The sequence below is a fragment of the Lipotes vexillifer genome, unplaced genomic scaffold (genome assembly GCF_000442215.2).
Source record: "Lipotes vexillifer unplaced genomic scaffold, Lipotes_vexillifer_v1.1 scaffold524, whole genome shotgun sequence".
NCBI classification, from domain to species: Eukaryota; Metazoa; Chordata; class Mammalia; order Artiodactyla; family Lipotidae; genus Lipotes; species Lipotes vexillifer.
Window position 1 is genome coordinate 1,559,492 of NW_006774722.1, and position 17,788 is coordinate 1,577,279.

The 17,788-nt window shown below is 60.8% G+C and overlaps 1 protein-coding gene across 1 annotated transcript in view; it reads left to right on the forward strand.

Annotated features, from left to right (window-relative positions):
• The first annotated feature begins 9 nt into the window (after nucleotides 1-9).
• Nucleotides 10-17,788, forward strand: part of NPEPL1 (aminopeptidase like 1) — a 17,877-nt gene continuing 98 nt past the window's right edge. Inside the window, 13 exon segments of the mRNA XM_007449462.1 lie at nucleotides 10-199; nucleotides 905-1,090; nucleotides 1,657-1,824; nucleotides 5,873-5,962; nucleotides 6,413-6,494; nucleotides 8,152-8,294; nucleotides 12,918-12,995; nucleotides 15,173-15,273; nucleotides 15,992-16,115; nucleotides 16,438-16,614; nucleotides 17,081-17,191; nucleotides 17,712-17,783; nucleotides 17,785-17,788. The exon segment at nucleotides 17,785-17,788 is cut by the window's right edge and continues 98 nt beyond it. Of these exon segments, the coding sequence (XP_007449524.1) occupies nucleotides 50-199; nucleotides 905-1,090; nucleotides 1,657-1,824; nucleotides 5,873-5,962; nucleotides 6,413-6,494; nucleotides 8,152-8,294; nucleotides 12,918-12,995; nucleotides 15,173-15,273; nucleotides 15,992-16,115; nucleotides 16,438-16,614; nucleotides 17,081-17,191; nucleotides 17,712-17,783; nucleotides 17,785-17,788 (1,486 nt within the window). The 5' untranslated portion in view covers nucleotides 10-49.

The following is a 17,788-nucleotide window of genomic DNA, read 5'->3' on the forward strand; positions in this document are numbered from 1 at the left end:
CAGGGGCGGCGGGCGCGGTGGCCGGGGCGGGGGGCTTGGGCCGGCGAAGATGGCGAACGTGGGGCTGCAGTTCCAGGCGAGCGCCGGGGACGCGGACCCGCAGAGCCGGCCGCTGCTGCTGCTCGGGCAGCTGCACCACCTGCACCGCGTGCCCTGGAGCCACGTCCGCGGGAAGCTGCTGCCCCGGGTCACCGAGGAGGTGAGCGGGCCGCGCCGGCCGCCATGCGCCGCCCTGCCGGCGAGCGGAGGCCGGGCGGGGCCGGGCCGGCCGGGAGGCCGCGGAGGCCCCGCCTCGACCGCCCGGCGCCCCCAGCCCGCCCGCCCGCCCGCCCGCGGGCCGGCCCGGGCGCGCCCAGTAGGCCAGGCCGGCCGGCGAGGCCCGGGGCCGCCCGCCTCCCAGGAAGCAGAGGAGCGGGCTCCCGTCCAGCAGCCCCGCCCGGAGGCCGCGCGCGCCCCGCACCCACCCGGGCCGCAGGCTCGTGGGCAGAGCTGGCCTGTCCTTTGACCAGGCGCGAAGGAACTGCCCTCGAGGGGCCGGGCCCCGGCAGCCTGCACGGCCCTGACACCGCCTTCCAGAACCCTTGTGGCGGTGCCGCCCGCCCCCCTCCAGGGGCACCTGGCTGCGTCCCACCCCAGTGCAGGTTTCCAGCGTTTGTAGCAGAGCAGCCTCCAGCCTGGCCGTTTAAGTCCCCACTGTTTAATCCCACGAGGGTGGACGCGTGCCAGCGGACGCACACAGCGCTTATCTAGTGAGATGTGACACTTCTTAATTAGGGATCCTGGGTGCCGCGGGGAGGCTGCAAAAGTGCCCTTTTAGCAAGTGAGGCAGGCGTCTGCGCGCAGGGCTCTGGCTGGCGGCCCTGTAAAGGCTGGTGTCTGTCTTGTGTCTCCCCTTCTGATGCAGCTCTGGCAGGCTGCCCTAAGCACGCTCAACCCCAGCCCCACGGACAGCTGTCCCCTCTACCTGAACTGTGCCACCGTGGCCGCCCTGCCCCCCAGGGTGAGCCGGCACAATAGCCCCTCGGCCGCGCATTTCGTCACCCGGCTCGTGCGGACGTGCCTGCCGCCGGGAACCCATCGGTGCATCCTGGTGAGTGCTTCTGAGGGGCTGGCCCCACACGGGCCCCTGAGCTTCGGGTCGCTGCGTGCTGGCCTGCTGGCCGAGGCCTGTGGCTCAGCCCTCCGGACCGCAGAGCACTCCGGCCCACGGTATCCCCCATGCGGACGATGCTGCTGCGACCGCACGGTGCAACCCCGGCCTAACCGCCGCCGGGGATACCGAGGGCCCCGAGACGGAACGGTCTACCCCAGATCAGTTTGGGTGACAGATCTGAGACTCAGACCCAGGCTTCCTGAGCCTGTGTCCGCTGTGCAGCGCTGCACGTCCGGCCTTCCTGTCTTGAGAGGCAGTTGACCCCATCTGGTGGCTGACATTTTCTTCTCACATCGTGGGACAGTGATTCCGGGGAAGGCCCCTGGGATGATGGCTTTGCTGGGGCATCTCCGTCCAGATTGTTTCCACAGTGGCCTCTGACCCAGCTCTGGGGCCCTAGCACTTCCTGATGGCGGCTCCCATGGGTTGGGCCCTGGGTCCCATTCCCCCGCCCCAACCCCGCTTGGCTCCCCTTCACCACAGCTCCACTCTCTGTGCTGCAGATGGTCTGTGAGCGGTCGGACGCCTTCGCCTCGGCCTGCGCCCTGGCCCGCGCCTTCCCACTCTTCACCCAACGCTCGGGGGCATCACGGCGCCCAGAGAAGACCGTCACGGTGGAGTTTTTCCTGGTGGGACAGGACAACGGGCCAGTGGAAGTGTCCACTTTGCAAGTGGGTGTCTGGAAGTTCAGACCGGGGCCCCGTGCTGCACTCCCCGCCGCCCCCCAGCTTGGGCAGAGCTCTCTTTCACACTCCCTGGGAGGACAGGACAGGGCTGCTGGCATTCCCGAGAAGGTCCCCAGGGCCTGTCCAAAGCCGGGCAGCGGGCTCTCTCTCCCCAGGGTGGTCTCGTTCTCAGGGTTCGGTTCTATTCAGCCAGTGTTGATCAAGCACCTACCCCGCGCCAGGCGCTTTCACGTTTTGATACTAATAATCCTGCCCGTGTATATATCACATTACCCTTTATGGTGCGCTTTTACATATGTTATTTCATTCGATCCCCCTTCGTTTGATCCTTCTGAGGCGCGGCAAGGCTGGAAGTGATTTCCAACCTAGAAGTCCTCGTGTGGGCCGAATGCCAGGTTTCCCTCCCGTGGTGACCCTCCCAGCCCAGTGGTGCTGTGGTCTCACCCTCCCCACCTGCAGCCCCCGCTCCAACCGCCAGACTCAGGTGGTCCTTTCCCCTCCCCTCCCTCACCCGGCGCTCTGTCTCCGGCCCCTTGAGCAGCCCCTCATCCGCTCTGCGCCCCCAGGTCTGTAACTGCTCCCCCTCCACCGGGATTCGTTCCCCTAGGAGGAGACCATGTGCCTCATCTCTGCCCTCCTGAGACAGCTCCTCTTTGCTCTTCCCTCCACCTCCCATGGTCCGATTGCTTTGCCTGTCTTAACTCCCTTTCCCCCCTCAGGCCACCAGCATGGAGTTCGCCCACCCGCTTCCTGACATTGTTTTCCAAGGGCCACATCTGTCTGACTTGAGCACTGGTCATCCCTCCTTGAAGGGCACCCGCCCAGCCGGGAGCCTGAGCCTTCTCTCCTCCCGGTACCTTTCCCGCCTGCCCCACCCTCTCCTCATTCCCTTTGTGGTCGTCCCCCCACCAACCCTGGGGGCATTCTGGCCTCACTCCCTCCTCTCGGGGGGGTTTCAGTGCCCCTGGGTTCCAGCCTGCAGTTGGACACCAGTGATCACTCCTTCCCTCCAGCTCCAGGGAGTTCCTTCTGAGTTCTGGGCTGGGGCTGGTGGCCTGAGCATCCTGTAGCCCCTCCAAGCCCATCTCCTCCTGCCCTCAGCCACAGGGACTGGCTTCCTGCTGTCCCTTGGCCTCGCCAAGCCCAGTCCTGCCCAGGGTCCCTCTCCAGGGCCCCTCCGGCTCTGGTTCTGCCTGGTCTCAGTCTGGCTTCTGCGCGCATCCCTTCCTCGGGTAGACCTGGCCATCCTGGCTAGACCGGCCTCTCCCACACCGCCAGGCCCTCTGCCAGCCGAGAGCCATCCGCACCGGACATTACGCATCTGAGTTTAGCCTCTGTGCCCTGCGCTGGAGTCGGAGTCCCCCAGCCCCCGGAGGGCAGGGTCCTGGTCCTGTGCATAATAATCCCCGCACCGGCTTTGTATGTGATGAAGGGTCTCCCTGGCCCCTACATCCCGCCCACCCTACTTTGCCCACCTGCACCCCACTGTTCTCTGGGACCATGGCGGCAGCCTCCTAACTGGCTTCGCTGCCTCCAGACTCCCCCCTCCGGTTCCGCTTCCCACTGCCTCACGACCAGGCAGGGGCCAGCGCTTTGCGAGTGCTTGTCAGATGTCAGGCGCTGCTCCAAGCACACGTGTGCGCACACACTTAATTCTCACAACTGCCCAGTGAAATGGGTTCTGTTAACTCTCCCCACTTTAGAGTTGAGCAAACTGAGCCTCAGAGATATTAAGTGACTTACCGGGGCCACGCCAGCGTGGGGTAGAGCCAGGCTTAAACCGCGGCCACCGTCCGTCAGCCCTCTGTCTCTTCTGTCTTGGATCGTGAGCATATGAGTCTCTGACACCCTGGCTGGCCTTTTCCTCACCACGGGGACCGCCTAGACCCCGTGTCTGTGGCCTCTCCTACCCTCCTCCTCTGTGGCATCTAATGGAACAATGTGTTGTGATTCTCTGCTGGACTTGCGTCCCTTGGGCATCTTTGAATTCAGAGTCTAGTGTGGAGCCTGGCGCACAGTAGGTGTTCACGTAAACGTGGATGGGACGAATGAGTGAGTGAATGGATGATCCTGCTTTTGTGATGAGAAAACTGAGGCACAGTGAGGTTCAGGCTCCTCCCCCAAAGGTGCGCCCTCTCACCTGAGCCTCCGCTGCGCTCACAAGGTCCGTGAGGCCGGCACTGATGCGCTTCCCAGACAGCGGCCACAGGTCTGTGCAGCCCCCCACAGACAGAGACCCTCACCCTCCTGGGGGAGAGCCCGCTGACAGGCAGCGGGGGCTACACGGCACATCTCGCATCTGAGCTGTCAAGTCTCTGCCTCTGAGGCTCCAGGGTTTAACTGCCTCGGGACAGCCTGAGAGGCAGCTGCGCTGCCGTTGTGGGCCCGGAGCCTGCCCTCCCGGCCCCTGCGGCGCTGGAAGAGGCGGCGAGGAGCGGGGTGCCGTCCTCACCCGCGCCAGAGCCACGCTGCGCCTCTCTCTTGATGTTACCTCTTTCCTGCACAGGGAAAGGCAGCTAGACCCTGGAGGTGGGTGCTGGAGGGCCAGGTGGGGCAGGAGGCAAAGCTGAGCATCAGGGCTGACGCTTGGGGCCCACCTTGCTTTCTAAACCTCATCTCCTGCTACGTGGACAGCCGAGGGGAGAGGGGACAGCCGGTTCGGGGATGAGCATGACCTCTGCGTGCGCCTGTGCCCTGTCTGCGGTGCCTCCCGTGGTGGCCGGTGGCAGGCTCCTGCTGCCCTTTGGGCGCTGGGTCAGTGCGCAAGGCCGGCCTGTCTGTGTCCTTCCCTCCTGGCCCTGTGGCCAGAGCAGTGTCACATCAGACGACCAGGAAAAAGGGTGGGGGGCTGTGACACTCACATGGGGCCCACGTGAGAGAAACACCTCCCCAGCGGGCCCAGGGACCTTTTCTCCATTGGGAGGATCCAGAGAAACTCCCGGAGGATATGGCCTTTGAGAAGTACCTCAAAGCGTAGCTGGGATCTTGGCAACAGAAGGGGAGTCGTTTGGTCTGCTCAGGCCACCATGACAACAGCCCACAGACGGGGGGCTTGAACAGCACATGTTTAGGACGTCCAGGATCACGGTGGGTCCTGTGAGGGCTCTCTTCCCGGCTTTCAGACCACCACCTTCTTGCTGTGTCCTCCTCCTTTTTTTTTTTTTATAAATTTATTTATTTTATTTATTCATTTATGGCCGCGTTGGGTCTTCGTTGCTGCGCGCGGGCTTTTCTCTAGTTGCGGTGAGCGCGGGCCGCTCTTCGTTGTGGTGCGCGGGCTTCTCGTTGCGGTGGCTTCTCTTGTTGCGGAGCACGGGCTCTAGGCCCGCGGGCTTCAGCAGTTGTGGCTCGCGGGCTCTAGAGCACAGGCTCGGTAGTTGTGGCTCATGGGCTTAGTTGCTCCGCGGCACGTGGGATCTTCCCGGACCAGGGCTTGAACCCATGTCCACTGCATTGGCAGGGGGGGGGTGCTGCGCCACCAGGGAAGCCCGCTGTGTCCTCTTCTTAGGGGCAGTCATCCCATCATGGGGCCCCACCCTCCTGACCTCGTTGAAACCTGATCACCTTCTAAAACCCCCTAATACCACCCCATTGAGGGTCAGGGCTTCAGGACATTCAGTCCATAACAGAGGGCAACACCTCCTCCTGAGAAGCGGGTAGGGGGTTGGCAGAGGCAAGACATAATGTGTGTTCAGAGCCAGGCAGGAGGGCCACCTGCCACCTGGATGAGGGGCGTACGTAGCAGGAGATGAGGTTTAGAAAGCAAGGTGGGCCCCTTGTAGGCCGGGCAGGATGCCAGACTTGAAGGGTTCCTCTGTGATTCTGGAGCTGCGTTGGACTTTATGTAGACGGCTGGAGGGTCACGGGCAAACTTTTGCTTCCATCTACCTGCCCTCGCTCCCCTGGCGGCAGCCCTGCAACCTCTCCCGGGTGACGTGTGCCTCTGACACCTCTGGGCCCCTGGCCATTGGATGAGGAGGGATGCCTTCCACCTGGTCCCAGGGCCCCAGTGACGGCCTTTTGTTTCTCCTAGTGTTTAACAAGCGCCACAGAAGGCGTGCGGCTGGCAGCCCGCATCGTGGACACGCCCTGCAACGAGATGAACACAGACACCTTCCTCGAGGTTCGTAGCCCTGGGGTCCTGCTGGGACTGGGATGGTGTCGGTAGACCCCAGGGAGGGTCGGGAAGCCCAGGGCTGCAGGGGGATGGTCCACAGTCTCTGCACCTCGTCTGGGAAAGCCGCGGGCTGCTGCGGGCAGAGTCCTGCCGTCCAGCCGGAGCCGAGGGGCCCCCAGGCCTCAGCTGAGGGTGGAGGGAGGACAGATCTTCCTCCCCAAGGCCCCTCAGCAGGACTCCAGCCATGAGCTGCAGGAAATCGCAGAGTTTGGAGGGTGAGCCGCCTCTCCTGGGTTTAATCATGCTCAGAGCCAAGAGTCAAAGCCACGGCATCACAGCCCATCCCTCTCCCAGCGTAAGGCGTCTGCTCACCCCTGGCCCAGGCCCTGGCCTCGCCCTGATTTAAGCCGTCTTCACGTGTTTGTGTGTTGTTGTTGTTTCCATGAACACATCCAGGAGATTAAGAAAGTTGGAAAGGAACTGGGGATCGTCCCAACCGTTATCCGGGACGAGGAGCTGAAGACGAGAGGATTCGGAGGTGGGTGGGGGCTGGTCGTCGCAGATCCTGGCCTCAGGAGCGGCCCGGGGTGCCTGGGTGGCAGGGGGGCACCAGGCTGCATGGTGTGTCGTCCCAAGCTTCTCCCTGAAGGAACCCAGCCCGTGTCCAGCCCCGAGGCCAGACCCTGGGAAGCAGACCATCTGTGGGGGAGAGAGGAGGCAGCGATTCAGATTCTGATTCAGATCCTGGAAGCCTCAGGATCCAAGGCCTCCCCCGCCCACTCCCTCTGCAGCCTCCCGCGTGCTGCCGTCCTGGCTCCCCAGCTCACCCGGCAGGGCCTTTCTGTTCCTCGAATACACAAGTTCACGTCTACATCAAGGCCTGCACTTGCCGCCCTTTCTGTCTGGGATGCTTTCCCCCGAGATAGTCTCACGATGGGGCCATCTTACCCTGCACGTCTTGGCCACCTCCTCAGAGAGCCTTTCCTGATTGCCAGGCCCGTCCTCCCCCAACTCCCAGGCACTGAGATGCGGTGACGGCTAGGACAGGAGCTTTCTGTCTGGCTGGGAAGGTCACTGTCGTCGTTACCTGAGGCTGCAAAGCCAATTACCCCAGAAGGTAGCAGCTGAAAGCAACACGTGTCCCTTGCCTTGCAGTCCTGTGGGTGGGGAATCGGGCGTGGCTTAGCTGGGTCCGGCCCAGCGTCTCTCTTGAGGCTGCGGTCATCTGAAGGCCCCACTGGGGCTGGCCGCGTGCTCCCAGCAGGGCTCACTCACGGCCCTGCCAGCAGGCCTCCGGGCCCCACTGGCTGTTCCTTGTCTTGTGGGCCTGTCCTGGAGCAGCTCACAATGTGGCAACTATTTCTCTCAGAGCAAGGTCTCCGGACAAGAGCAAGATAGAGGCAAGGTCTTCTTTTGTCACCTAATCTTGGAGGTGGTCTTGTCACCTCTGCCACACCCGGAGGAACTGAGACATGCAGTCCTGCCCACACTTCGGGGAGGGGATCCACACGATCGTGAATGCCCAGAGGCAGAATCTGTGGGCACGTGTTCGTGGAGGCAGAGGCACTTCAGTCAGAAAGCTTCACGGAGGAGGTGGCGTTTGCAGCGGGTCTTGCAGGATGAGTAGCAGTTTGTCAGGCAGCTATTACTGCCTCTTGTCCCGGTTGCTACGATTGTTCAGTTCGATTACTGGGGGACCTTGAGGCATGGGCTGTGCCCACAGCAAGCCACGGTTTTCTTGAGAAGATAGGGCATAGAAACCAACAGTGAGGCAGTGGTGGGAGCGAGGTCGGGAAGGGAGGTACCTCCTGAGTGCACAGAGAGGTCAGGGAAGGGAGGGCAAGCAGGGGCTGGAGCGGCCTTGCAGAATTATCCAGAACCCACTTCATTCTGCAATCCTGTTCACGTCTTTCTGGGAATGATACAGTATTTTTTTTCTCAGCGGGTTTTCTTGCCTCACAGTACTTTGTGCAGAATTCATTTGCAGTCCCAGGGCAGTGAACTCATTTGCCTTTTCCCCGATCCCACACCGGCCAGGGGGCGGGAGGGGGCGGGAGAGGGCAGGGAGCTCTCTGGGAGGAACGTCCACAGGCCAGCGGCTGCTTTGTGGGGAGAGCAGTGTTGCTGGGGGGCTTCCGGGAGTCCTCTGCTGGGTCCAGCCCGCGCCTCACTGACGTGTCCTGTGCTTTCCCTAGGGATCTACGGTGTGGGCAAGGCCGCCCTCCACCCCCCAGCCCTAGCCGTCCTCAGCCACACCCCGGACGGAGCCACCCAGACCATCGCGTGGGTGGGCAAGGGCATCGTCTATGACACCGGGGGTCTCAGCATGAAGGGGAAGGTGAGGTGCGGGGCTGGGGCTCGGGCGGGGCCGGGCGGGAGGGCCCCTTCTCAGGCGTCGGAGGAAGGAGCAATGTTCCTGGGCCTCGGAGTCGGGGCGTCCAGAGGGGAGGCCGTGGGGCCCAGTCCCCCGAGAGGCAGACGATTTCACGCCCGCACTTCAGACAGGAGGCAGGAAAAGGAAGGGGCCTGGGGAGACGCCCACCGTCTCCACGACCGTCTGAGGTCCCCCAGGAGGATGCTTAGTGGCGGTTGTCACGAGACCTTCGGAAAGCAGATGCCCTGGTTAAAGGGAGGGGAGTTCGGGCCCAGGAGCCAGGCGCCTGGGAGCGTTGCTGGGAGGCTGCAAGTCCCAGAGTCTCTCTTAAGGGCGGCCCCTCCTCACGCCCAGGGGCCTGCCCTGCACCAGGGGCAGGGGGAGAGGTGTCTTCATCTGCTCATCCCACATGCAGGTGCTCCAGGCCCAGGCTGGGCTCTAGGGGGAAACTGGAAACGGAGAGTCAGCCATCCTGGAGAGGGAGCTTCAGACGGCTGAGCGCGAGCTGAGCTCGCGCAGGGGAGACATTGACGACTGGCAGCCCTCGTGGCTCTCAGACGCGTCCCCTAGGCCCAGATGGTGTTTTAAAATCCGAATTAGTTACCAGCATTTAAAACCAGGAAGAATTCTCACGGGACTGGGTCTCTTACCTTTTGTAACCTCAGGGGACCTGGCAGCGGTGGTCGTGCGTTGGCACTTGGGGGCACCCTGCTGGAGCTAAGCGGCAGCTGCCCCTGTGGGTCCGCCTCCTTCCTCCGGCTGGCGGCCAGTCCCACCACTCCCTGTCGCTCCTCTGACATCACACCCCAGGGTCAGCTGCTATTTAGGGTAGGGCTAGTGCTGCTACTTTTTGCACTTCTGTATTTGGTACCTAGAGTGGATTATCTTTATTTTTAACATCCCTCCTCTTCTAAACAACAAAATTACTTTCAGGCCTAATGGGGAAATGAAGCAAATAATGAATGTTTAAAAAAACCAAACTCCAGTAGTGAGTTCCCCGATAGTGAATTCCCTTTTATTGAATTCCATACGTATTATCATGCCAATAAATAAATTAAAAATGAATGTTATACTACCAATAAAGAAAACAGTCATCCATTAACACTTTTAAACAGCATTAATGTGGGCTTACCTGGTGGTCCAGTGGTTAAGACTCCACCTTCCACTTCAGGGGACGTGGGTTTGATCCCTATTCAGGGAAGTTCCGCATGTTGTGAGGTGCGGCCAAAAATAAAAATAGAAAATAGCGTTAATGTCATTTTTGATAGAAAAAAAAACTGATGTCTCCACATCGTTCTCTCGTGGTGATGTATGCCAGCATCAGACTCTGCTGTCAGGCCTTAGCTTCTGCGGATTTGTCAATGACTTTATCAAAATTGGTCATCTTCACATCTTTGTGTTCACTAGACAGAGGTACCAGATTGGTCAGTCTATGTTCACTCAAAGTTGATGCAAAACAACACAATTAATTTTAATTTTGAAGAGTTTCTATCCCATGAAGCAACTGCTACACAAATACTCAGGGAGAGTCTCCAACAGTAGGGTCCCTCGGCAGAGACTGCTAAGAATCCCATTTCTCAAGAAACTCCCCAAATTGGTATAGCATCCATGTCTCCGGTCCTTTGTGATCAAGTCCAGCAGCTTTCAGACGTCTGTGGAGTAAAAACGTTTTAAACACCACGACTCCAGTGGTTCCCCGAGACTGAGGACAGCAAAGAGGCTCGCTCCTCCCTGGGGTTCACTCCGAGCGCACCATCCGAGGGCAGGAACTCGCCGTCACAGGCGCCATGGACGCTGACCGGCCGCCTCCGGAGCCCGCCCGACTCAGAACCAGGGCACCTCGTGGACTCTGCGCCACTGGCAGTGATGAGCATCCATGTAGGATAGTGTTGCTGGAGTCAATGTTGTAGGAGTTAACATAGGTGGATTTGAAGCTTTTATTTATGTGATTAGGGCTCGCTTCAGCCAACAGCAGGAGGAATATTTTTCCACTGATGACCACAGGCAGACTGACTTCTAGTTGATTTATTACCATTTTAAATTCTCTGCAGATGATGAGCTGCACCTGGTGCTGGCCCCCCGCCCACACCCTTGATGGGGGCTCTTGCCCTGAGTTCTGGGGGGCAGAATTTCAGGCTCATTTGGTTGTTGGCTTGTTGGAGGGCAGGAGTGAGAAGCAGGGCTTCCTGGGAATTAGTCATTTTGCTGGTGGCACCCTCTCCCAGTTTTGCAGGAACAACCCCGGTTTTCAAAGATTTTCAAGGCAAGTCAGGATCAGCATGAATTAACAGGTCTCAAGTGTGTTAGACTCAGGACCCCTTCCAGTCTTAACAAGTATTGATTCCAAAGAGATTTTGTTTATAAGGGTGATGTCTGCTGGTATTTACCCTACTAGAAATTAAAACTGGGAAATTTTAAAGATATTTATTAATTCATTAAAAAATAACAGTATGGCCCCATTGCATACCATTGTAAATAATACGGTTTTATGAAAAGAACTGTATTTTCCACAACGGAAAGAAATTACCGAGAGGAGTGGCAATGCTTTACATTTTTGCAGCTCTTTAATGTGTGCCTTAATAGAAGACAGCTGTGATCTGCATTTAGTCTGTTGTGATCTGTTTTAGTTGAAATATAAAAAGAAAATCTGGCCTCAGTCCTTTTGTAGTTAGAAAAGGGAGAAGCATTTTAGTACCCTCTTCAGGTGACTCAGGACATTCTTCTTTGCTATTACACCAGAACTCGACAGGTGGGAGCTTCTGAAAGGTTAGTTATGATGTGGAATCTGAAACCACGTCTGTGAGCTTTGGTGTTCCGCTACGTTGAAATCTGCGGGGTCTGTCTTGAACTTTGAATGTATGATTTTATAATATCACACATGATGTGGATCACTTGGAAAATATTGTTCACAGAGTTATGCGGAACCTCCAGATTTGGACACGTTTCATTATATAATATTTTTAAAAACCATATTCGTTAATATCACCATCTATCTCATGTAAAAAGGTGAGTGTTAGGAAGCCATCATGGAGGCAGATACAAGTTTTCCAAAATTCTGATTTTTGCTTGACAGCTCAAATTTTACCACTGGCACCAAGCAATGCCCGGTGCCCTCCTGGAGGTGAGAGGCTCACTTTGATAGTTTTTGAGAAAATGTCTGCAGATACCTGAGTCTGGATCCCCAGCATCTGTCAGTGGTTCCTCCAAGTACAATGGTGTTTGCAAGAACAGAGGCTTGCTGAGCACAGGAAACACTCAGTGCCCGCTCCCACTTGGGCTCCAGCCGACCCACCGTGACGGACTGCCAGGCGTCGGGGAGAGAGAGCAGGGCCTTCCCGGCACCTTCCATCTCATCACAGTGTTGGGAACGGCTGTACTCAACGGCTGAGATTTTGAAGAGTTAATCATTTACTGCTTCAGCAAGAAGACTCGAGTGAAATGAGCAGTGCCTTATTTCCCGGAAGGCCTGGAAATGAATCCAGTGACCGCCAGTTCCCGTGGGGCCCCGGGCCACGGCTCCAGCCATCACTGCCCCTGCCCCATTGGTGCAAGTGTCAGCCTACCAGGGACCAAGGCGTTACTATGGAAATCGTTTCTCTTATAAAAACAGGAACGACAGGTGGGGTCCGAGAAGCTGACACAGTCAATTGAGCTGCGTTTTTGGTGGGACATTTGTTCTGCCCGTGACACGGGATTACGGGGTTTCAGTGACCATCTCGAGCCATTTTCTGTGTGGCCATTTTGCAAGGGGTTTGATTCTAGGTCTGAGGCCCTGTTTTTCCATTTAAACAATCTTGTGGTTTCTTGCAGATTAGGTCAAAATAGATGGCTTATTTTCAATAGTGCTAGCTGAGTCATTTTCACTCAATTGTAAAAGCAGCTCCGTTTATATCTAAAGATACTTTCCATTAAAACTCAAGGCTCACGTAATCCAATAAGGGTTCAGAAAAATCTCTTGGCACCTTTCAATCCCAGATCCTTACATCCGATGACCTGTTGTTAATTTAAAATTGAATCTGTCAGTTAGTGTTGGGAACCTATGGAATGCAAAAATGCGTAGCTGCTGTCAGCTAGCTTATAGAAAATCGTGTTGCCTCTGTGGCCGGAGGGCGCCTTTGTCTCCAGTGATCCTCCCATTAGACCTGTCACCCCGGAGACGCCAACTGGGGGGGGTGGCAGGTATCCTCAGGGTGGGGGTGGGATTGGTGATGTCACAGTGACTGGTGACATTTGGGAAGAGCTCCCATTAACCCGGACGGGGCAGTCATGGTAGGGGGACTTGGTCATGGCCTAGCCAGGAGCCAGGCCACAGTGAATCCGGCAGCTCTGGACGTCTCCCCCTCCCCCTCCCCCCTCGCAGAGTTCCCTTCAGTAACTCCCAAAGCTCTGCTCGAGCCGGAGGCACCCCGGCATCTTTAGCCCTTGCTTCCCGTTGCTTCTAGGGGACCCCAGGCGACCAGTGGCATTTCCTGGGTTCTGTGGGCACCAGGTCCTGCACCCCCGGGGCCCTGGTGTTCGGGCTGCGGCCCTGGCCCTGGGGGGTCAGCATCCGCTCACCTCTCTCTCGCCCCCCTGTGCCACCCGCAGACCACCATGCCAGGGATGAAAAGGGACTGCGGGGGCGCCGCGGCCGTGCTGGGGGCCTTCAGAGCCGCCGTCAAGCAGGTGGGTGTGGCCCCATCCTCCCCTCGCGGCCCTTCTCCCCAGAGCACCCCCCCGCGTCCTTCCTGAGCCTCTGCAGCCCCCTGGCCCCTTTTCCTCTGCACCCCAGCACTGGGCCCCTCGGGCTCCTCCACCTGAGCGTGTCACCTTCGCCTGCGCGTCTGGCTTCACGGGTCCCCGCTGAGTTCTGAGAGCCTCGCCCGTCCAGACCGAAACGGGAAGGGTGCCGTGGAGCAGACTGCCCGCCCGGCCTGCCTGCCCTCACTCGGGTCCGGTGCTCAGGGTCGGGGTCTGGGGAGGGCCAGGCTGCTGTTTGGAGGAGGGGGCCTGGGGTCGGCCCTGGAGTAGCCTGGGTGGCCACTTTGAGCACAGACATCCAGGGTAGCCAGAGGGCCCTGCACTCCCCACCCAGGGCACCCCAGGCCTCGTGGAGCCCAACGATTGGAACCAGATATCTGAGCCAGGGGAGCCTTGTTGAGGGGGCCAGGAGCAGTGGCTGCTCCCCGGTGTTTGGAGTTGTGGAGAGTGTTTATCCAGCAAAGAGGGGAGGGCGCACACCGGCCGTCCAGGGCCACTTACCTCTCAGTGTGGCTCCTTCGGGCGCTTCTGAGAAGCCCGGCCCTTCGTGTCACCAGATACAAGCTCTCCTTCCCCACAGACAGGGGCCACCTGAGCAGCGTGGCTCCTGGGGTGGACGTCCAGTGAAAAGATTTTGGCAAATAGTTTCTGCCCAGGCACCCCCGAGAGGGGAGCAGGAAGTCCGGGAGGAAGGAGGGTTCGGCCTGCGTCCCAACGGTGCCGGGGGTCCTCCCTAGGAGGGAGAGCTGCGGCCATGGCACCGGCCCCCCAGGAGCAGCGCGTGCCCCCCCCCCGCCTCCGCGGAGCCAGGGGTGGGGTGGGGAGGGGGTCTTGGCCCTCGTCCCCTCGCCCTGCTCGGCACACGCAGGCCCAGCCTGGGGGCCGCACCCAGCTCACCTGCCCGCCTGGGGCCCTGCGGGCTGAGCCGGACCCGCCCCCTCGGTGGATGAGCTCGACAGGGATGCGAGGGGAAAGGCCCAGCCGCGGGCGGCCGCTGCTTGTTGTCAGCTCGTGGGGGAGTGTCTGGAGAGCTCACGTGGCCGCGCTGCCCGGAGTCTTTGCTGAGGGACCCGGGTGACTGCCCGCGGAGGGTCTGTCCTGGCATTCGGACAAGCTGGCGGGGAGGCGCCCCAGCAGGTAGACCCGTTCTGTGTGCAGGGAGCTGCTTGGCAGGAGCTGCTTGGCAATTAACGCCGATTCATCAGCTGGCGGCCGTGAGTGGTCTCGGGACTCCTCTGGACCCTCCACCGCCAAGGGTGCTGCCGTGGGGTGCCTAGGGTCCCCACCCCACAGGGGCTGAAGCCTGGAGGCTCCGCTTGTAACTGGTTTTTAAGGAAAGGAGCATGCCTCAATACGAGCCTCAAAATGCATAACGATGGAGACGGATCGTAACCCACAGAATAAAATAAGTATCCACACGTCACACTGGTAGGCATAAGTCATTTATTCACAGCAGAGTCCCAGTTGCTTACTGTAGAAGTGATAGAAATAGAAAACCACCATTTGGCAAACAGCAGCGTAGTAATTGTTTCAGGTGAGAATGACCAACAGATGCTAAAATCAGAGGTGAGTGTGGTGAGAATGGGAGCGAGGAGGTGAGTCCACGCAAGGGCTTCTGTGGTGGGACACGGGGGCGGGGGGTCACTGTGTCCCCGTGGACTCCACCGGGCAGGGACAGCACACACAACCTGAGGGTAGGCACAAGGAAACACCAGAGACAAAAGGCCAACCTCAGAAGCCCGCAGATCAGCAGGTTTGTGTGGTAAGGGACCTTGACCGCTGGCCACCCTGTGTGGGCGGGAGACAAGGGCTGAGCGAGCCCCCTGGGGAGCGGCCGGGCTGGGACTCAAACCCGGCAGCGCAGCCCCGCTTCCGGGCTCAACACTGCATTGCACGGACTTTGGTGGCGGACCCCTGGCCTAGAGCCCGCCGCCAGGACCGCGGGGAGTGCCAGAGGCTGTGCTCGCCACTCCCTGGACTCCTGTCTGCCTGTCTGTTTGTCTGTCACTGTCCTGGTGGGTCAGAGGAGAGTTCTGGCCCATCCTTCCCTCACCGCCGGCACCCCCAGACTGTACCTGGAGCCTCCGCCCTTGTCCCTACAGGGTTTCAGAGACACCCTCCATGCCGTGTTCTGCTTGGCTGAGAACTCGGTGGGACCCAGCGCCACGAGGCCGGACGACATCCACCTGCTGTACTCAGGAAAGTAAGGCCGACCCCGCCCGCCCACCTCACAGTGCCTGCCCCCCTCACGTTTTCTCTGTTGCTGGAACTCGTGGCCCTTCCCAAGACCCGGCTGGCAGCCCTGGCCACGCCCAGCTCACCCCGGCCAGGGCCAGACGCAGTGGGGAGGACGCCTTGTGTCAGGAGCCCCTGGGCAGCAGCCGCTTGGTCCCAGGGTGGCCGCGAGCGTGGCCGTGTCGCTGCGCGAGGTGTCGGGCGCCCCGCAGGGGCTTGGGACCCACCCTGCCTTAGGGGAACAGGCCCTTGCCGACCTTTAGGCTTACTGTCCTTCGGGTGTCTGAAGCCTGCACCCCCAGACCCCCCAGCTAGGGGGCCCTCCCTGCATCTCCTCCCTGAGATCAGCCCTTGGGCTACTCCTTCTCAGCTGCAGGAGACGCTGGAAAGTCACAGCAGGCAGCCTCTGGAGGAGCAGGTGGCCCAGGGTTCAGAATAGCGGAGTCCGCTCGCCCGCCCAGGCCTCCCACGGGCGCCTGTCCCCAGGGTGACCCCGAGAGGCGCCGCCTCCCCTCACTTACCCAGGCAACCCTGTTCTCCCATCTGACAGATGAGGAAACTGAGGCACGGGAGCGGGGGAGGGGGGGCGGGCATCGCTCCAGACCCCCTTGCTTGTGACCCTGGCGCTGCATTTCTGTCGGGGACAGGAAGGAGGGGCTCTAAGTGGGGTCTCGGCTGCACCCTAGGACTGTGGAAATCAACAACACGGATGCCGAGGGCAGGCTGGTGCTGGCAGATGGCGTGTCCTATGCGTGCAAGGACCTGGGCGCCGACATCATCCTGGACATCGCCACGCTGACCGGAGCTCAGGTGGGGCCCTCAGCAGCGGCCCCTGAGGAGCCAGAGGCCACCTTGACTCTGAGAGGGGCGGGGTCTGCTGTCCCTTCATCCTCGTAAGGGGTCAGAGCTGGCCCATGGGGCTCCATGGGGGTGCAGGCGCGCAGGGCCTGAGGACCACAGCGGGAATGTCAGGGCAGGACAGGGACCGTCCCCCAGGTGGCCGCGCTCAGGCCTCTCTCGCTGTCTTGCTGCCTCACTTTCTGTTGGCCCCTCTTCTGTCCTGGCTGTTCCCCGCCACCCCAACCTGGATACCCTCCCCGCCGGCTCTCTCCATCTCTCCCCGTGTCCCCAGGGCATCGCCACGGGCAAGTACCACGCGGCAGTGCTCACCAACAGCGCCGAGTGGGAGGCGGCCTGCATGAAGGCCGGGCGGCAGTGTGGGGACCTGGTGCACCCGCTCGTCTACTGCCCAGAGCTGCACTTCAGCGAGTTCACCTCGGCCGTGGCAGACATGAAGAACTCAGTGGCGGTAGGTGTGGAGCAGGGTGGAGCGGGGTCAGAGCGACCCCAAGAAGCAGCAGCAGGGCAGATCAGGGTACCCCCCACGAGGCCCCAGATCGGGGCTCTGGTTGGGGGAGGGGAGAAATCGTCCCAAGTGGGGGCGCGCCGCTCGCTGGTCTCGCTGCCGGCGTGTCCGCTCGGCGGGCGCCAGGGTGTCCTCCCTACTCCGGGCTCTGCCTCCGTCGCCCCCATCAGCTCTTTTGCTGGCGCCCCCCTCGCCCGGCGTGAAGGCAGACCCTGTAGCCCACAGGCGCGGCCCTCGGGGTCACTCTCTGCCGCTCCCCGCCTGGTCGCTGAGGACGGTGGGGTGGAGCGTGTGGGGGGCGTCCAGTGAGGGGCCAACTGGACGCAGCCCCGAGGGCGCTCTGGGCGAGCCCCTCCTCAGCGTCCCCGCCGCTGGGTGCCGAAGGGTCGCGGCCGTCCTCCTCCCCCAGGACCGGGACAACGGCCCCAGCTCCTGCGCCGGCCTTTTCATCGCCTCGCACATCGGCTTCGACTGGCCCGGGGTCTGGGTCCACCTGGACATCGCTGCGCCCGTGCACACCGTGAGTCCAGGCCCCGGGGGTGCCCCCACCTCCCCCCATTAGGACTCGCTTGGCCGGCCGGCCGCTCTGCTCCCCTCCCCGGCCCCTCCTCACCCTCTCTTGCATCCAGAGCCCCTCTCTGGCTCCAAAGCTGCAGGCTGAGCTCATCGGAAACATTGTGTGTGAGGGTCACACGGCCAGCTGTGGTCCCCCTGACCTCTGGCCTCCTCATCCCTGGGAACAGCGTGGCTGCGGCGTGGAGTCCTTCCCAGCCGACCCGTCCTCGGCAGGAGGCCCAGGGCCCTCGGTCTCGCCCTTTCCCACCCCAGGGAGACGGGCTGGGGGCAGGGAGCCCAGGGCTGTGTCCACCAGCCTGTTGCCCACCGGCCCGGAGTGTAGCGGGACAGAGAAGGGGGCCGTGGGTCATGTTGGGGGGCAGACGCCCTGGTCCGGGAGCCAGGAGTCCCCACCCACACCCCGGCGGCGGTTTGCCAAGCGGCTGTGGCTCGGCCGCACGTGTTTCCACTGCCCTCGCCCACAGGGTGAGCGGGCCACGGGCTTCGGTGTGGCTCTCCTGCTGGCACTCTTCGGCCGGGCCTCTGAGGACCCTCTGCTGAA